Consider the following 18,088-nt stretch of genomic DNA (forward strand, 5'->3'; position numbering starts at 1 on the left):
TAAAATGAAGGGCCAGGGGAGGTGGCTTGTGCTTGTAATCCCAGCAGTTTGGGAGGCCGAGGCAGATGGATCACGAGGTCAGGAGATCAAGACCATCCTGGCTAACATGGTGAAACCCCGTTTCTGCTAAAAATACAAAAAATTAGCCGAGCGTGGTGGCCTGTGCCTGTAGTCCCAGCTACTTGGGAGGCTGAGGCAGGAGAACGGCGTGAACACAGGAGGCGGAGCTTGCAGTGAGCCGAGACTGCACCACTGCACTCCAGCCTGGGTGACAGACCGAGACTCCATCTCAAAAAAAAAAAAAAAAAAAGAAAGAAAGAAAAAAAAAAGATTCAGCATTATTTTCCAGGGTTAATAAAATTGTTCAAATAACTAAAACCGCATTAAACAAAAATGTCATTGGACAACAAATAAGCAATCCAGACCGATATGGTCCCAGTCATTGTGAAGATGAGAAAACTTCATCTTTATTGCATTTTCCCAGGCAGCGCACTGCACTGTCCTCTTTGAAACACACAGCTCCGGTCCTCCTTTCAAACACATGTCCTCTTTAAAGTAACATACGAACCTTTCAATACAAGCTAAAAAATTATGTCTGAATTCTCACAATTCAATAACAAACACTCAACGTCCAATAAAAATTTATTTTTACAAGAATTTCTGGGAAATGCCACCTAGCTATAAATATAATAGATATATTATGTAACTACTCTAGGTAATGACAGTGCTCCCTTCAGCAGCACATGTAATAACAGATAAAAAGATTTAAAAATAAAACATTTAGGATAAAAAGAATCCTCTCTTAAAAATGAAAACAGAATTATATTTATATGTATATAACAGGTGTAACAGCCATCACACAACTTCATAAGAACAGTGTCATTTAAAAAATACTTGTATTTCTAAACTAGTGAAATAAATGTAGTAATAATGCCACGCCCGTCATTTTCAAAATAAACAAACAAAATGTATAGTATATATTGGACATGTTAGTATATACGGAAGGCATGTTAAAAATCACAACTGAATTCTCACAATTCAGTAACAAACACTAAACAGAAAATAAACATTTCTATTTACAAGAATGTAGGGGAACTACCACCTAGCTATACATATAATGGATATATTAGGTCAGTATCATAGATAACAAGAGTGCTCGCTTCGGGAGCACATGTAATAATAGATAAAACGATTTAAAGAGAAAACATTTATGATAAAAAGAATCGTCTCTTAAAAATGAACACTAAATTATATTTATGTGTCTATAACAACCATCAGAGAACTCTATAGGAACAGCATGTTTTCAAAACTACAAAAACTCCAGACTCTTTTAAATCAACCTAGTAATAATTGTATGGCCAACATTTGAAAAATAAACCAATAAAATGTACAGTATCTATTAAACTATCTCTTAAAATCCTATGGCAGTAATTTCATATTTTACAAAGAATTCTGTGACAATCTGAGCGCCCGCGCTGTGCCTTCAAATGCTCTGGACTGTGGCAACCAAGTCCATAGGAAACAGGAACTCCAGCTTCCAGCCCAGGGGAGGCTGGGATTCAGCAACGTGAAAAGGGAGGTTTTGCCGCAGGAAGGGGTGGAACCAGAAACACCCCTGGTTTCTCACTTTCCCTCCACTGACTCCTAGAAGTACCTCCATGGCTCCTAGGAGGAAAACCTGGTCACGGTATTTTGCCCCTTCTAGAAGAGTCCAGCTTCTTCTAGATGATCTGCACAGGAGGCTCCTCTATCCCTTCCTGGTGTCTGGCATTAGCGTCGCGATCAACTTCCTGCTGAAAATTCCCATCTCCCCTGGGCCCAGTGTTCTGGAAGTGAGAGAGAGGATGTCACACTTCAAGGAGGGAGATCTCTAGACAGGAAGGTTATTCCCATCCCACGTCAATCCTAACTAGAGTTCAGAGCAATGTATAAATCCGATTTTATCTCTAACCCTTTATTGTAAACCCTGATTCTGAACCATCATTTTTGATTCTGGTACTCACACTTTCGTGAGCTTGACTCCACAAATCACTTAATACACCCAAGGTCAGCCCCAGTGACCTGCTTCATAGCAAGGACTTTGGGTGGGTCCACCCAGGGAGTAGGGCACCCTTGGAGGACGTGGCTTTGGACTTCATCACACTTGCGGCCTTTTATGCTGCTGAAGATCTAAACTTTTAACCATGCTACAAACATGTCTAACACGACAACCTCAGGAACCAGCAGACCAGATTCCTAATCCCAAACCTTAATCTCTCATGTTTAAGTCTAATGCTTGGTCCTAAATGTGGTTAGCTGCACAAGATGTCAACCAAATCTTCACTGAATCCTTTCCCCAAATCAGTAACTCAAGTGTGTCAACCATAATGAACCTCCCTGGACCTAGGTAGCATTCTCATTTTTGAGAAAGAGTGTCACTCGTGTCACTCTGTCATCCTGGCTGGAGTTCAGTGGCAGAATCACAGCTCACTGCAGCCCCGACCTATGGGGCTCTGGTGTTCCTTCCGCCTCAGGCTCCTGAGTAGTGGGGACTAGAGGTGCCCACCAGGACGTCCGGCTAATTGTTGTATTTTTTGTGGAGATGGGGTGTCACCATGTTGACCAGGCTTGAAGCCGGATCAAGCAGTTGGGTTCCTCGGATTTTTTGATAGATGAGAATATTCTGCCTTTACCCCGGAGGATATACACGTACCTTCTCTCAGGCCGATGACCTCAGGCCTCCATGTCCCCAGAGCTCTAGGAAATGAGGGTGCGTTCTCGGGCCCACACCCAGTGCTCTGGGTCATAAGCCTGGATCTGGAAAAACACACACCACTTGAGAAGCCAGGGACTCCCCAGGAAGACCCCTCCCTGCCCTCCTCCAGCCTCCAATCCACCCCACCCCTCCCCACCCCCACCTCCTCATATGGCCCCACCTACCTCCTCCATCTCCTCGGGGGAAACCCACGTCCTCCAGCGCATGGAACAGAGGAGCTGGTATCGAAGCTTATGGAACAAGGGTCGCTGGGAGTAGTTCTTCCCGTAGAGGAAGGAGAAGATGTCTTGTTTGGGGGCCTGGTTGTCCTCCTCCATGTCACTGGCCAGGTAGCTGGGGAGAGAGATCAGGTTGCTGCTCAGGGGCCCCACCAGGAGGGACCCCTGCCTGAGGGCAGTTTCCCAGAGAGGAGTGCGGGGAGCGTCCTCAGCTCAGCACCAACAGCCACCCTGCAGAGAGCCCTGCCTTCCTCAGGAGGCCCCGCTGGACAGAGACCTGCTGAGGACGCCTCTCACACCTTCAGGAAGGAGATGATCCAAGTGGTGGCTGGGAGTGGTGGCCCTCGCCTGGAATCCCAGCACGTTGGGAGTCCAGGCAGGAGGATCACCGGAGGCCAGGAGTTAGAGACCAGTCTGGGTAATATGGCAAGACCCCCACTGAATTTGAAAACAACGCAAGTCTTATCCTAAGGGTGTGTCCTGCCATCCTTACACAAGACAGATGACATCACCTCATCCTAGTCCCCATCCCTGTTCCTCCCACACCCCCTTTCCTTGACATGTATGCACACACCTGTCTTCCCCCTCCATCATAAGTGCCCCCAAGGACAGGAACCTACTGGTGTGTTTCTGTAAATCGTCTCTAACCTACCAAAAGGCCACTAGAGGGCTTTGTTTATCTTGGTGCATGAATTCAACAAGCATGGCTGCGAACTCTCTTCTCATCCTTCCTATTCCCTGGCACATATGATGTACTTCATAAGGTTTTGTTGAATAAATGAATACATGAATGAATGAAGGAAAGAAGGAAAGATTTATCTTATAGGCAAATGCCATATGAATTATTCCACAGAGTCAATGTAACACGAGTACTTGCAAAATGAAAAGAATTGTGCTGAGTGTTTCAGGAATACTTTGATATTTTGGCTAACTGGGTGGCTCACGTCTGTAATACCAGCACTCTGAGAGGCTGAGGCGAGAACCCAGGAGTTCCAGAACAGCCTGGGTGACATAGCAAAACCTCATCTCTACTAAAAATCATAAAACCTGGCTAGATGTGGTGGCGTGCACCTGTAGTCCCAGCTACTCAGGAGGCTGAGGTGGGAGGATCACTAGAGCCTGGGAGACGGAGGCTGCGGTGAGCTATGATCGGGCTACTGCACTCCAGCCTGAGGGACAGAGCAAGTCCCTGGTAAAAACAAAAACAAATCTTTGATATTTTGACAAGACCCTGCCTTCAACAGGGGTCTAGTCTGATGGGTTTGAGGAAAAGGAGGGCAGATAAACGAATCCAAAACGTCACATCATCCTAGGATGTCACTAAAGTGCTGTGGGGATGCAGAAGCTGGAAGATCAGGGAGGCATCGCAAAGGCTGTGGGGTTGAACTGACTTTAAGGAATGGGCCATTCCCTTCAGATCCACATGTGTGCAGGACATCCAGAGAGAAAACACAAAATCCAAATGGAGTGGAGGGCATTTGGGAGGAGTGGCGAAAGCAAAGAATGAAACATGAAGATGGTAGGCAGGTTTGGTGGTAGAAGGATTGCAGAGAGGGTTGAATTCGCCTTATGGCCCCGGGCCTCCATTTGGAGACAAATCAGCTAAGGATGTTGTTCAGGTGGGCAGTGAAGGGGTGGCAGCTGTGCTTTGGAAAGCTATTCAGGCAGCACTAGGAAGCCCCCTGGCTTGGGGCAGGACTCGCAGGAAGCCCCAGCAGGGAGTATTTGATGATGGATCCGTGTTATGCGAGGACGACCTGAATTTCAGCCCCTGTCATGGGAACCTGGAGGAGGAGGATGGAAAATTGCACTTGGTGTTGATATGGGAAGGAGAGAGACGAGAGAACCAGAAATGGCTGCTTGCTTGGGGAGCAGGGTCGTGTCCACGGCTTTCCTTTCCCCTTAGGATGGGTTTATGTTTCCTTTTGTTTGATTCTACTATTTGTCAACTGCATTTGTGTTTGTTTTTAGAAAGAACGGACTAAGAACACCATAGTATAATCTTATCGTTTTTATATACAGAGTAAAGAGGAGAAATAGGGTAAAAAAATAGATGGAAGGTAGGAATCCCACTTCGTCCACTGCCCCAGGGTGTGGGATATTGACAGATGGGAAGCAGCAAACTACTCACAGAGCCAGGAAGAAATGGATGCGTTGGTATTGCCATGAGAAGAGGCCGGCACGGCTAAAATACGCTATGACCATAGCCAGGAGATACTGATGGAGAGAAGGGAACAGAGAGAGACAAAGTTTGGTCACATCCTGGAAGAGGAAGATGGTGGAGATAAGGGAACAGGGGCTGGGGCGCGGTTGTCTATCACAGAAGGAACCTCAGTGTTGGGTGACTATGCTCATTGGGGGCTTGCGGGTGGAGAGTGTTCAAAGTCAGCTGCAAATCCAGGAAGTCAGAGGAAGGGAGGTCTGTGATGCTCCCATGATGATGAGCTCCAATGGGATCACTGGAAGGAGAGTGTCTAGGGTGGCTAATGTCAGGAGGGTCTTGGTGAGCTGGGGTAAAGGACTGTCCCACAGATCTGACAGGATAGGGGTCAGGAGTTTCAAGACTGGCCCAGGGCCTGGATTCCAAAGGACCCTGTGCAGAGGCAGCGGCCACCCATCAACTATGCAATAGGCTACCAGAGCCCTGAGGGAGATGCTGACAAATGATGAGAAGACGTAGAATAGCTGGGGGCAGTGACTCACGCCTGGAGTCCCAGCTATTGGAGAGGCTGAGGCGGGAGGATCACTTGAGCCCAGGAGGCTGAGGCTGCAGTGAGCTATGATGGCACCACTGCATTCCAGCCTGGGCAACAGAACGAGACCCTGTTTCTGAAAAAATAAAAATCAAAACGTGGGAGCCCAAGAGTATGGAATCAGCAGGTGGGAGATGGTAGAGGGAGAGAGGAGAGCAACTGTGGGTTTAGACGCTGCACCCTCCGCCAGGATGTGTGTTAAAACAGGAACACAGTGGAGTGGAGAACAAACTTACCTTGTCTGACACCCTCAGGTCTTTGTCCCAGGCCAGGAATTTTTGAACGACAGGATCCCCTGTGAAAAGAGAGCCTGTGTCAGGGTGAGAAGCGGAACAGGGTTGCTGTGGGAGCAACAGAGCAGAGAGGAGAACTGTGTCCCTCTGGGGGAAGTCTCAGGATTGTGGCCAAGGCTTAGGTGGATGGGAGAAGAGAGAAGAACTTTCACTGGACAAGGAGGGAGGCTTCCGCTCTGAGATGCCCCTGAGGAGAGGCCGAAGGAGGCCTTTGGTGTCAGAGTCTACAGGATGAAGAGCTATGAATAAGCCATGATGTCCTCCCATCAGACAGGAAGGGACCACCGCAGAAGTCATAATAGAATTCCCATCATTGCTTCCTGAGATAGTCACAGCTGGGTGTGCCCATGGCCTTGTTATCCCCCTCCACGGATGGAGACACTCAGGTTTAGAAAAGTCATCAAGAGACATAGCGTTTCAGAGGGTACAGCTGAAACCGAGCTTTCTTTTATCTTTTATTTTGTTTTATTTATTTTATGACAGGGTCTTTCCCTGTCAACCAGGCTGGAGTGCAGTGGTGCAATCATAGCTCGTTGCAACTTCAGACTCCTGCGTTCAACAGATCCTCCCGCCTCAGCCTCCCAAAGCGGCAAGATCTCAGGCATGAGCCACTGCACCTGGCTAGAAACCAAGCCTTCTTATTTCAAGTGCAGACCTTTATTAAGACTAGCCCAATCCTCTATATCCTAAGCATCCTCCTCCCGCATGGAGTGCTCACCCCCCAGGAGGGCATATTCTTCTTACTGGGAAAGTGTGATTATTGAAAGATTCCACTTTTTTAAAAGGACAGGGTTGGAGGTGCTCTTTGGGGTATCCTCCTACCAAGCAGCCTGTTGAAGGCCTCGTGGTGCTCAGGGAGCACGGAGGATGCTCGCTTTCGCTTCAGCTTCATTTTGAGCCCACACAGCGTCTCCGCCACCCAGGTGTCCTCGGGCTCAGGGGCGCTCTCCAACTCCAGCTCCTCCTCCAGCTCCTCCTCGGATTCGTCTGACCATTCCATCTTCCTTTTCAGGCCAAGGGATTGAGGCTGGGGCCTGGGATCTACCCAAGGGGCTGAGTGAAGAAACCAGGCCATGGTGTCATGTTTCTGCCATTGATCACCTTAGACACCCCGACCCAGGAACCTCAAACTACTCTTGCATCCTCCCCAGCCTCGCAGACTGTCAGCTTCTCCAAGCCATGTTTCCACCTTTCTCTTTTGCTGATCCCCATCTGCCTCTCCCTCACCTCCCCATTCTTCCAGCTCTCTGTCCTCAAAACATTTCCTCATCACAGATAAGAACTTTCAATTGGAGAAAAACGGAAAACTTCCCTTGAGCTCTGTCTCCTCTCTCTCTCTCTCCCTCTTTTTTTTTTTTTTTTTTTGAGATGGAGTCTCCCTCTTGTTGCCCAGACTGGAGTGCAGTGGCGCAATCTCGGTTCACTGCAACCTCTGCCTCCTGGGTTCAAATGATTCTCCTGCCTCAGCCTCTTGAGTAGCTGGGACTACAGGCATGCGCCACCATGCCCAGCTCATTTTTGTATTTGTGGTAGAGACAGGGTTTCATCATGTTAACCAGGATGGTCTCGATCTTCTGACCTCGTGATCCGTCCGCCTTGGCCTTCCTCTCTCATCTTTTGAGCGCATCTCCTGACCCCCTTCATTGCTCCTCACACTTTCTTTCCACGTGGCCATGCTTGGCCCCACTCCCTGCACCCTCCTTCCCCGATCCTTGGCTTCCTGAGTCCCTCCTTTCTTTCCCACACACCCTACTCAGGTGCTCCAGGTTCCCAGTAACTGGCCCCCTTCCCTCTCCTCAGTCAATCATCTCCCATCGCTTCTCCCTCCAGTCACCTCACCTGATGGTCCTGGCACTTCATCATCCACCACCACCTCGGGGGACGGCACTGATGTGCTAGGCTGGGGGCTCTCCTCCTCAAACGGGGGGTGCGCTTGACCACTGGCCATAATCTCTCCTAAACGCTTTGTTTCTGTCCACAGAACCTAGTCCCTGTTCTGTCCAAAGCCTTCTTCCAGACTCCGTTAGGACCCAGAAGAGCGCGTTTCTCTTCTGGAGGCTCGGGAGAAGTTAGGAGTGAAGAGCAGTTCTGAGAAGTTGCTGTTGTCCACCTGAGCTCCCAAGCACCCAGAGTCCGGTCCTTCCAATCAGGAGAGTCGGAATCTCTGATGTCATCGGTCGTTCCAACCTGGCAACCAGTTTGAAGAAAAACACATGTAACTGCCAGACTGATCTCTTTTCTTGGAGATCTGGGGTGAACGGTATCTCCTGGCAATGTCCCAACCTCTGAGCATTGTCCAAAAGCATCCTCAGGGTCTCCGCATTCCTCTTTTCCCTGTCCCAGCAGAGGTTGTGTCCTCTCCACTCTAAACTTGAGGGATGTTGGGCTCTCCTCCCCACTTCTTCCCATTTCAGAGTCCAGTCTGTTGAGAGAAGGAGGAAGGTGGAAGGAAATTTAGGGTAAGCAGAATGATGAGACCTTCCAAGAGTGAGATTAACATATACAGGAGATCCCGGGTACGTTGACTTGTTAAATGGAGACGTTACGTCAAGGTACTCAATGTGGCAAAGCGTTTTTGCTGAATGTTTGCTGATATTCACTATCCTGGATCCTATACTAGGGGAACACGCATCCTTTGCTCTCAGGCATCTTTGAGTCCGAGAGACATTTTGAGTAATGAAAATCATAGGAGACTGTCCATGGGTTTGTACAGATCTTCAATGGTGTCCACAAGTTCAGGGTATCCATGGATCACCTAAAGCCTTCCCCTCCAGTTCAGCTAAGGAACTCTGGTCTATATATCAACTATTACAACATATCTATTTCACTTGACCCCAAAATTTTCCTACTATTTATGTATTTTATGAATAAAATATCCTGTGTATAAAAAGACTAAGTGGAAAAATCTCAGCCAGGCCCAGGGGCTCCTGCTCATAATCTCACTCCTTTGGGAGGCTAAGGCAGGAGCGTCACTTGAGGTTAGGAGTTCAAGATTCGTCTGGGCAACATAGCAAAACCTCATCTCTACAAAATATAAACAAAGTAATCAGGAATTGTGGCACACACCTGTGGTCCCAGTACTTGGGAGGCTGAGGCAGGAGGATTGCTTCAGCCCAGGTGTTTGAGGCTGCAGTGAGCTATGATTGCACCACTGCACACCAGCCTGGAGGACAGAGTGAGACTCAGTCTCAAAAATATTTTTTTAAGAACAAATAAAAATAGAAGAGCTGGATACTATCTCAGATACCATCCAAAGAACCTGTGAGTTCTGGCACAGCTTCCTAATGGGCTCCTAGGAGTCTCTCGCTGATGGGAAAGGCACAACTGAATGAAGAGGCAGATCCCGTCGCTGTGGAAGTCCAACTGTTAGGAAACTCTGCTTACGTTGAGCGGACCTTCGCATTCACGATGCTTTCAACCATCAGAACCGGTTGGATCCTTTTACAACAAAACAGAAAATCATCTTTCTCTCCTATTTAATAGGCTTTCAAACATTAGAAGATCAATATTCTGTTGCCATTAAAATTTCTCTTCTGTACCACGTAAAGTTCTGATTAATCACTCTTCGAGCCAGTTTTGCATATTCCTCTGTCTTCTAGGCACCTTCTGTAGACAGGCTACAATAAGGCAGCCATCTTAAATTATGTGAATACATTGTCCAAAAATGAGCTAAACAGTCCAGGTTTCATCTGATATGTTCAGGGAAAAACAAAACTGTCACTTCTCCCCTTCTCTTTTCCTTCAGTGATGCAGGTGAATACAACAATGGCTGTAGGTATGCACCAAAAATATCATTAGAGTGAAACAGAAGGGGCTTTATTGGCTGGGCATGGTGGCTTATGCCTGCCATCCCTACACTTTGGGAGGCAAAGGCTGGAGAATCACTTGAACCCAGGAGTTGGAGACGAGTCTGAGTAACGTTGTGAGACTCCGTCTCTCCAAAAAAATTTAAAATCAGCCTGGTGTGGTGGCACACACCTGTAGTCCCAGCTAGTTCGGAGGCTGAGTTTGGAGGAAAAGAAGTGCTTTGCAAATACCAGCCTTTCAGCCTAAGGATCTCGACTAGGAACATTAAGATACAGATGCCAGGACCCAGCCCCACAGATTCTAATTCCAAAGGACTGAAGTGGGGGCTGATTTAACTTCATCACTGGAGTCCATTCAGATTTGGAACTCTCTGGGTGGGGCAGCGCAACAGAGATCCCAAAGAAAGCAAAATCACTCTCAAATGAAATGAGCAGGAAAGATTTTTTGAGCGAGGTAAGTAAGACCTGGGCCTCACACGGGAGGGCTGTCACCAGGCTTTGTATCCTTGGCTTAGTGGGAACTTCTGAAGCAGCCTCCAAGGCCCCTGTATGCTGGTCGACAAGCCCCCTAACATTGGCTCACAACTGTAATTCCAGCACTTTGGGAGGCCAAGGCAGGAGGATTGCTTGAGCGCAGGAGTGCAAGACCAGCCTGGGCAACTTGGCGAAACCCTGTCTCCACCAAAGTAGAAAAAACTAGCTGGGTGTGGTGGCGCCTGCCTGTACTGTCAGCTACTCGGGAGGCTGAAGTGGGAGGATCATTTGAGCCTGGGAGGCGAAGGCTGCAGTGAACCTAGTTAGCGCCACTGCACTCAAGCCTGGGTGACAGAGTGAGACCGCATCTCAATTAAAAGAAGAAACCCTAAAAATTTTAACTGAGGATATAAAAGAACTGAATAGAGACTTACAAAATGTCTAAATGATGTTTCAATATGGTAAAGCTGTATATTCAATCCAAATGAGTTTAGGAATTTAATGCAGTTGCAATCAAAATCTCAGAGAGCTTTTCCCCCCGCAGCTGTTGACAAAACAATGTAAAAGTTTATCTAGAGAAGTGAGTACTTAAGGAAACATCACAAAAGAAGAATGAGAGGGAATGTCCACTGCCAGACACCAAAATGTGTTCTAAAGTGAAAGTGTTACAACAGCATGTTGCTAGCGTCACTCCAGGCAAAAAACCTCAAGTGCTTTAAGGGCTTGGGCAAGTATCTTGCTCTAAGATAGGCCTGACTTTGTGAGCTGCCTAAAGGCATGAAAATTCACAATTTTCAAAGACACTTCTGACCAAAACCAAAACAAGACCAAACACAAATCTGGATCTGGAGGCCTGAAACGGGTTACAGTGTCCCCGTTTATGATCCTTGATACAATAAAGAGAATAGAAAGTTCAGAATAAACCCAAGTTTCTATAGGAATGCATTAAATGCTGTCACGGCATATCCCAGTAGGGAAAGTAGAGATGATGCCACAAGTGGTGCTAGCACAACTAGTTCATTATTTGGAAAATAGAAAGACATATACAAATCAAATTCCAGATGGATTTATTTAAATGGGAAATTAAATGTTCAATGTGTAAATTCATTCTGTAGCAGGATATCCAATGGAAACGATACTTTTCTGTTTTTTGCCACTGGTGAGAGAGCTGCCAGAGCACAGCCTTCATCCTCAGAAGTCACAAGGCTCACACGTCATATGTGAGTCTCTGAAGACTTTACAAGTCTAATTTACAAGTTTAAATTCCAACCCAAAGCGTAGAGAGTCTTCATTTCCCTGCATCCTCGCTGCTGTGAACTGAATGTGTGCCCCCAAAATTCATAGGTTTAAACCCTATATTAGTCCGTTTTCACGCTGCTGATAAAGACATACCCAAGACTGGGAAGAGAAAGAGGTTTAAATTGGACCTACAGTTCCATATGCCTGGGGAGGTTTCAGAATCATGGCAGGAGGTGAAAGGCACTTCTTACATGGCAGTGGCAAGAGAAAATGAAAGGGAAGCAAAAGCAGAAACCCCTGATAAACCCTTCAGATCTCCTGAGACTTATTCGCTATCAGGAGATGAGCACGGTAAAGACTGGCCCCCACAACTCAGTTACCTCCCCCGGGTCCCACCCATGACACGTGGGAATTCCGTGAGATACAATTCAAGTTGAGATTAGAATGGGAACACAGACAAACCATATCAAACCCTAATCTCCAATGTAATGGTACTTGGATATTCAGCCTTTGGGAGGTAATTAGCTCCTAAGTGTGGTGCCCTCACGATGGGTTTAGTGCCCTCTCTCTTAGAAAAGAAAGAGCTTGCTTTCTGTCTCTTTGCTGTCTGCCATGTGAGGGAGCAATAGGATGACAGCCATCTGCAAACCAGCAAGGTGAACTTCAGCAGACACTGCCTCTCCAGGCACCCTGATCTAGGACTTCCCAGCCTCCAGAACTGTGAGAAAGAAATGTTTAAGATTCCCAGTCTATATGATAATTTGTTAGAGCAGCCCAGACTGACTAAGACACTCACCAATATAGTATATTACCAATCTCTTAAACTTTTGCCAGTCTGATAGGTGAACTTACACATCTATATACAGCCATTTCTTCTTTTGTATCTTGTTCATGTTTGATGCATATTTTAAAAATCAAGTTGCTTTGCATTTTTATTGATTTATAGAAGACCTTTCTGTGTTCTCGAATGTAATCCTATATTTTTGATGCTCACTTCTATTAATCCTAATACTTTTGAATGGATTGGCTGGACCATCATTGGATGCAGCAAGCGACAGGGAAGGCAATCAACGCAGCAATCCATGGCAGGCTGACCAATAGCAAGGCGCCCAGGCTGATTCACCAAGTCAACAGAATTAGCTTTCCCTCCTTCTAAGCTTGGGATTCTCTAAAAGCAGAGATGGTACTAAACAGGAGAGGTGGAGCAATATGTGGTTTGTTTACCCTGTGACTACATCATTGGGAGATAGATACAACATATCTGCAGTCCCCAAGAAATTTTTTTTTTTTTTTGAGACAGGGTCTTGTCCTGTTGCCCAGGCTGGAGTGCGATGGTATGATCACAGCTCATGCAGCCTTGACCTCCCGGGCCCAAGCAATCCTCCCACCTCAGCCTCCTTAATAGCTGGGACTGCAGGTGTGCACCACCACAACTGGCTAAGTTTTGTATTTTTATAGAGGTGTGGTTTCATCATGTTGCCCAGGCTGGTCTTGAACTCCTGGGCTCAGACCATCTGCCCACCTGGGCCTCCCAAAGTGCTGAGATGACAGGCATGAGCCACTGTGCCCAGCCATTCCAAGAATGTGTGGAGTGTTCAGGGTCAGTGCAGACTCTTGTTAACTCCCAAAGTTCATCCCATTATAAGTTTACCCCTGGACATTGCACAAACGCTTCTCAAATTCCTCCCACATCTTACTTGCCTCATTTGTATGTGGTTTGTGGTATTAGTGACAGAAGGAAAGGTCCTAGAATGAAGGTAATCTGTAACAATACCTGCACGGTTCCATTTGCTTGAATACTACTCAAGTTCTAGGCTCAGCCATGCTTGTGATTACACAAACATCAACACTTTGCAACCTCTTCCTCCTTATCTTGTGTGTCTGTCAAGTGTGTGTCCCCAGAGTTCACTGACTTCAGTAATTTGATTTATGCTAACTAAACCAAATATACTTACCTCCTCCCATAAATAGTTTTACTCTATGGCCCAGATGCAGTGGCTAATGCCTGTAATCCCAGCACTTTGGGAGGCCGAGGCTGGTGGATCACCTGCAGAAGGGAGTTCGAGACCAGCCTGGCCAACATAGTGAAATCCCATCTCTACTAAAAATACAAAAAAATTAGCTGGGTGTGGTGGCAGGTGCCTGTAATCCCAACTACTTGGGAGGCTGAGGCCAAAGAATCGCTTGAACCTGGGAGGCGGAGGTTGCAGTGAGCTGAGATTGTGCCACTGCACTCCAGCTTGGGCGACAGAGTGAGACTCTGTCTCAAGAAAAAAAAAAGTTTTCCTGTATGATGAACGATGTGCAACAGATATATGCAGATATTTTCTGCCAGCCTGCTGTTTGTCTTTTAATTTTATGTTGTCTTTTATCATAGAAATGTAAAAAAAATATATATATGTATATATATTTTTTTTTTTTGAGACAGAGTCTTACTCTGTCACATAGGCTGGAGTGCAGTGGCACAATCTTGGCTCACTGCAACCTCCGCCACCCGAGTTCACACCATTCTCCTGCCTCAGCCTCCCGAGTAGCTGGGACTACAGTCGCCTGCCACCACGCCCAGCTAATTTTTTTGTATTTTTTAGTAGAGACGGGGTTTCACTGTGTTAGCCAGGATGGTCTCGATCTCCCGACCTCGTGATCTGCCCACCTTGGCCTCCCAAAGTGCTGGGATTACAGGCGTGAGCCACCGCGCCTGGCCAGAAATGTAAAATATTTATCTAGTTGAATCCGTTGATCATTCTTTTTATCTTCCTGATTTTTGTGTTTTCTTTAAAAAAGTCTCCTGCACTCAAAATTATAAATCTATTTACGTTTAGAATTGTATTTTTAAATGTTGTTTATTTTTAATTGTAGTAAAATATACATAACAACAAATTTGCCATCTGAAGCATTTTTAACTGTACTGTTAAAATGTACAGTATTTTACATTTAACTGTACTGTTAAAATGTACAGTATTGTTAGGTATTATTCACATGATTGTGCCACCAATGTTTAGAACATTTTCGGCCGGGTGCGGTGGCTCACGCCTGTAATCCCAGCACTTTGGGAGGCCGAGGTGGGCGTATCACGAGGTCAGGAGATCAAGACCATCTTGGCTAACACGGTGAAACCCTGTCTCTACTGAAAATACAAAAAAATTAGCCGAGCGTGGTGGTGCGTGCCTGTAGTCCCAGCTACTTGGGAGGTTGAGGCAGGAGAATGGCGTGAACCTGGGAGGCGGAGGTTGCAGTGAGCCGAGATCGTGCCACTGCGCTCCAGCCTGGGCGACAGAGCAAGACTCCGTCTCAAAAAAAAAAAAAAAAAAAAAGGAAAATTTTCATCTTGTAAAACTGAAATTCCATTCCCACTAATGAATAACTTTCCATTTTGCTCTTCCCCTGGCCTCTGACAACTACCTTTCTACTTTCTGTCTCTATGAATTTGATTACTCTAGGTACTTCATATAAATGAAATCATACAGTGTTTGTCTTTTTATGACTGGCTTATTTCATTTAGCATAATGTTTTCAGGGCTCATCCATGGGGTAGCCTATGTCAGAATTTCCTTCCTTTTAAAGCTTGAATAATATTCCCTTCTATTAATACTATATTTTGTTTATCCATTCATCCATTGATGGACATTTGGATTAATTCCACTTTTTGGCTATTGCAAATAATGCTGCTATGAATGTGGGTGTTCAAATATCTCTTTGAGACTCGGCTTCCATTTTATGGAGTGTATATATTTAGAAGTGGAATTGCTAGATCATATAGTAATTCTATTTTTAATTTCTTGAAGAAACCGTACTGTTTTCCACAGTGGCTGCACCATTTTACATTTTCACCAACAACGCACAAGGGTTCCAGTTTCTCCACATTCTCACCAACACTTGTTATTTCTGTTTTTTTTTTTTTTTAAATAGTAGCCATCCTGATGGATGCAAGGTGACATCTCATTGTAAAATTATGTTTTTTTTAATTACAAAGCTAATAAGTGACTACATTCTCATTATACATCATTCGAACAATAGAAATACATCTGGAGCCCTATTTGTCCACCACCCAATCCCATTCCCAGAGGTCACCGTGCATTCAACAAATACTTATGTCGAGTATCTGTGATGGGCCTGATGCTCTTCTGGGCTGGGGATGCAGCAGTGAACAACACAAGCTCCTCACTGTTATGGAAGTGGGAGGAGGAAACAACCAATGAACAATGACCATGGGTGGGGAGGTATGGGGAATTGAGATAAAGGAACCAGTCAGTGCCCACAGACACAAGTACCTCCCATAAAACCTTCTCACTGGGTTGCTGATCCTCCAGGCCTGTGGGCACAGGGCCTAGGCCCTATGAGCTTCTTGGGAGCCTATACCAATGTTTCCAGCTTGAAAATAATCGCTGGCTCTAAAATGCAAAAAGGAAGCCACAAAATAAAGAATACATGTTTAATTAGATGCTTACAAATGTTAACACACCAGCTTCATGAACTGCTAACTTTAGCATTCATACAATATTTCACACATTTGAAAGTAATCTGTGGATTTAATTTCCTCACTTCCCGAGAATTCCCAATTATGTACAGATTTTTTTGGGGAAAAAAGCAAAGCAAATTCTGAATTAAATGAGTTACTCAGACAAATAATTTCAAAAGCAAAATTAGAAAAATCTTTTTGCCTTTTTTTCCTCCCAAATTATTTTTAATGTCGATGAAAGTGAATTCTAATCTGTTTGTTATGGCAGCGTTAAGGGCTTAGTTAAGTTTGCTGCAGGGTTAGGTTGTCTAAAGATGGCCCCAGTGGGTTTTCAATAATACAATGGTGCAAGGCCAGTGGCCTCCCTGAACCCAAACATCTTTTCATGGAATGATTCTATGATTCCATTTTGGCAGTTTGCTGAGGCTGAGGAAGACAGGACCCCTCAGAGGCAGTTTCAAGGGCCACTCTCAGGGAAAGGCTGAGGCAGAACACTGGTTGTACTCATCTCACTGGGCAGTCATGCCTAAGGCTGGTCTTGGAGACCAGCCTCAAACCTCAGCCTGTGCTGTGGCTTGTCCCTGACATGTTAAATGGCCTGTTCTGTTTTCATGACCAACTTCCCAATGCTGGGATTACTCAGAAGAGAACTCCCACTGGTCCAAACTAACAGCTCTGCTAGGCAGTAGTTGAAATAACGCCTTTCCTTCTGACCTTGAGTGTTCTGGGAGTGTGGCTCTCTGCCTTCACCAGGAAGTTGACCGATGCTCTATGTCCACCTGTGGAAGTGACTGCTAGTGACCTCTTCATCTAGAAAGACGTAAGTGGGTAAAAGGAAGCTTCTCATGCTCTGCCCCAACTTATTCCATTCATTTTCTTTTTCTCCTTGCCCAGACCCCTTCAGCGAGGACAACTTTCTTTATCTCAAGCATTTCAATAGTCATACTTCTCAGTCTTCAGACATCAGATTTGATTCTCTTTTATTTATTTATTTATTTTTTGAGACAGCATCTCATACTGTTGCCCAGGCTGGAGTACAAGTACAGTGACGCAATCATGGCTTGTTACAGCCTCAACCTCCCTGGGTTCGGGCAATCCTCCCACCTCAGCCTCCCGAGTAGCTGGAACTACAGAGATACGCCAACCACAAAAAAATTACAAAATTTTTTTGTATTTTTTTGCAGAGGTGGGGTTTCGCCATGTTGCCCAAACTGGTCTTGAATTTGCAGCCTCAAGGAATCCTCATGTCTCAGCCTCCCAAAATGCTAGGATTACAGGTGTGAGCCACCTCGCCTGGCCCAAATTTGATTTATAAAAAGAAAATGTTGCCCCCGAATACATCCCTATGTAGTGGAAGTGTACAGAATAACAAATTTAGCATAATAGTTACCATCTCCTGGTGATGGTGGAGGGAAGGATGTGGCACTGGGGAGGCTTACTATATATTGGTAATGAGTAATAGTTTAGATTGAGCTCTGGGGACACAGTGCTCATTATTATTATGTGTACCTTTTGCTATATCTGCAATATTTAATAATAATTTAAAAAGAAAATACTACAATTGCTTATATGGTGGTTAATCATTTTTGTCATTCTTCAGTCTTGCAGATTCTCCTCCAAATCTCGTTTCAATCAGTCGTTTTCCCTTTCTTTTGTGAACCTTGACTAACATCCTTCACCTTCTTCTTATTCCCTGAAACTTGATTGACATTCCACCTTCTAAATGTGACATCCATTCTTGCTAATAACTCTCTCTTGTTGGGTATTCCCCCACTATGTCTCTTTATCTCCTTGGAAACTGTGTAGACTTAAAATATTTCAATGTTCCTTACCTGCCACTTCTTCACTTACCACACAGAATCCCAGAATTTTGGAGCTAGAACCACCTGAGATCATCGACTCCAAGCTTTTCATGATAATAGAAGAAAAACAGTGGAGACTTGGAGATTAAACTTCATCTCCAGCAATGGCAAAGCTGGGAACTGAAATGAGGCTAATGTCAGGCTTCCTACGAGATTGCAACCAGGAAAGGCTCCTGTCCCTGGAGATGCTGCAGAAATGGGAGGGAGGTTGATCTCTGGAGGTTCCTCCA

General features: G+C 45.6%; 1 protein-coding gene across 1 annotated transcript; it reads right to left on the bottom strand.

The window, feature by feature from the left end:
- Positions 1-434: 434 nt before the first annotated feature.
- On the bottom strand, positions 435-8,153 carry LOC129016954 (speedy protein E4-like). Its single transcript, XM_054456815.2, has 7 exons — positions 7,859-8,153; positions 6,842-7,072; positions 5,963-6,021; positions 5,105-5,190; positions 2,920-3,088; positions 2,693-2,796; positions 435-1,826 (listed from the first exon to the last, which is right to left on the bottom strand). The coding sequence occupies exons 1-6, from the start codon at positions 7,965-7,967 to the stop codon at positions 2,737-2,739; spliced, it is 714 nt and encodes a 237-aa protein (XP_054312790.1). The 5' UTR covers positions 7,968-8,153; the 3' UTR covers positions 435-1,826; positions 2,693-2,736.
- Positions 8,154-18,088: the final 9,935 nt, after the last annotated feature.

This window comes from Pongo pygmaeus, chromosome 19, assembly GCF_028885625.2.
Source record: "Pongo pygmaeus isolate AG05252 chromosome 19, NHGRI_mPonPyg2-v2.0_pri, whole genome shotgun sequence".
NCBI lineage: Eukaryota > Metazoa > Chordata > Mammalia > Primates > Hominidae > Pongo > Pongo pygmaeus.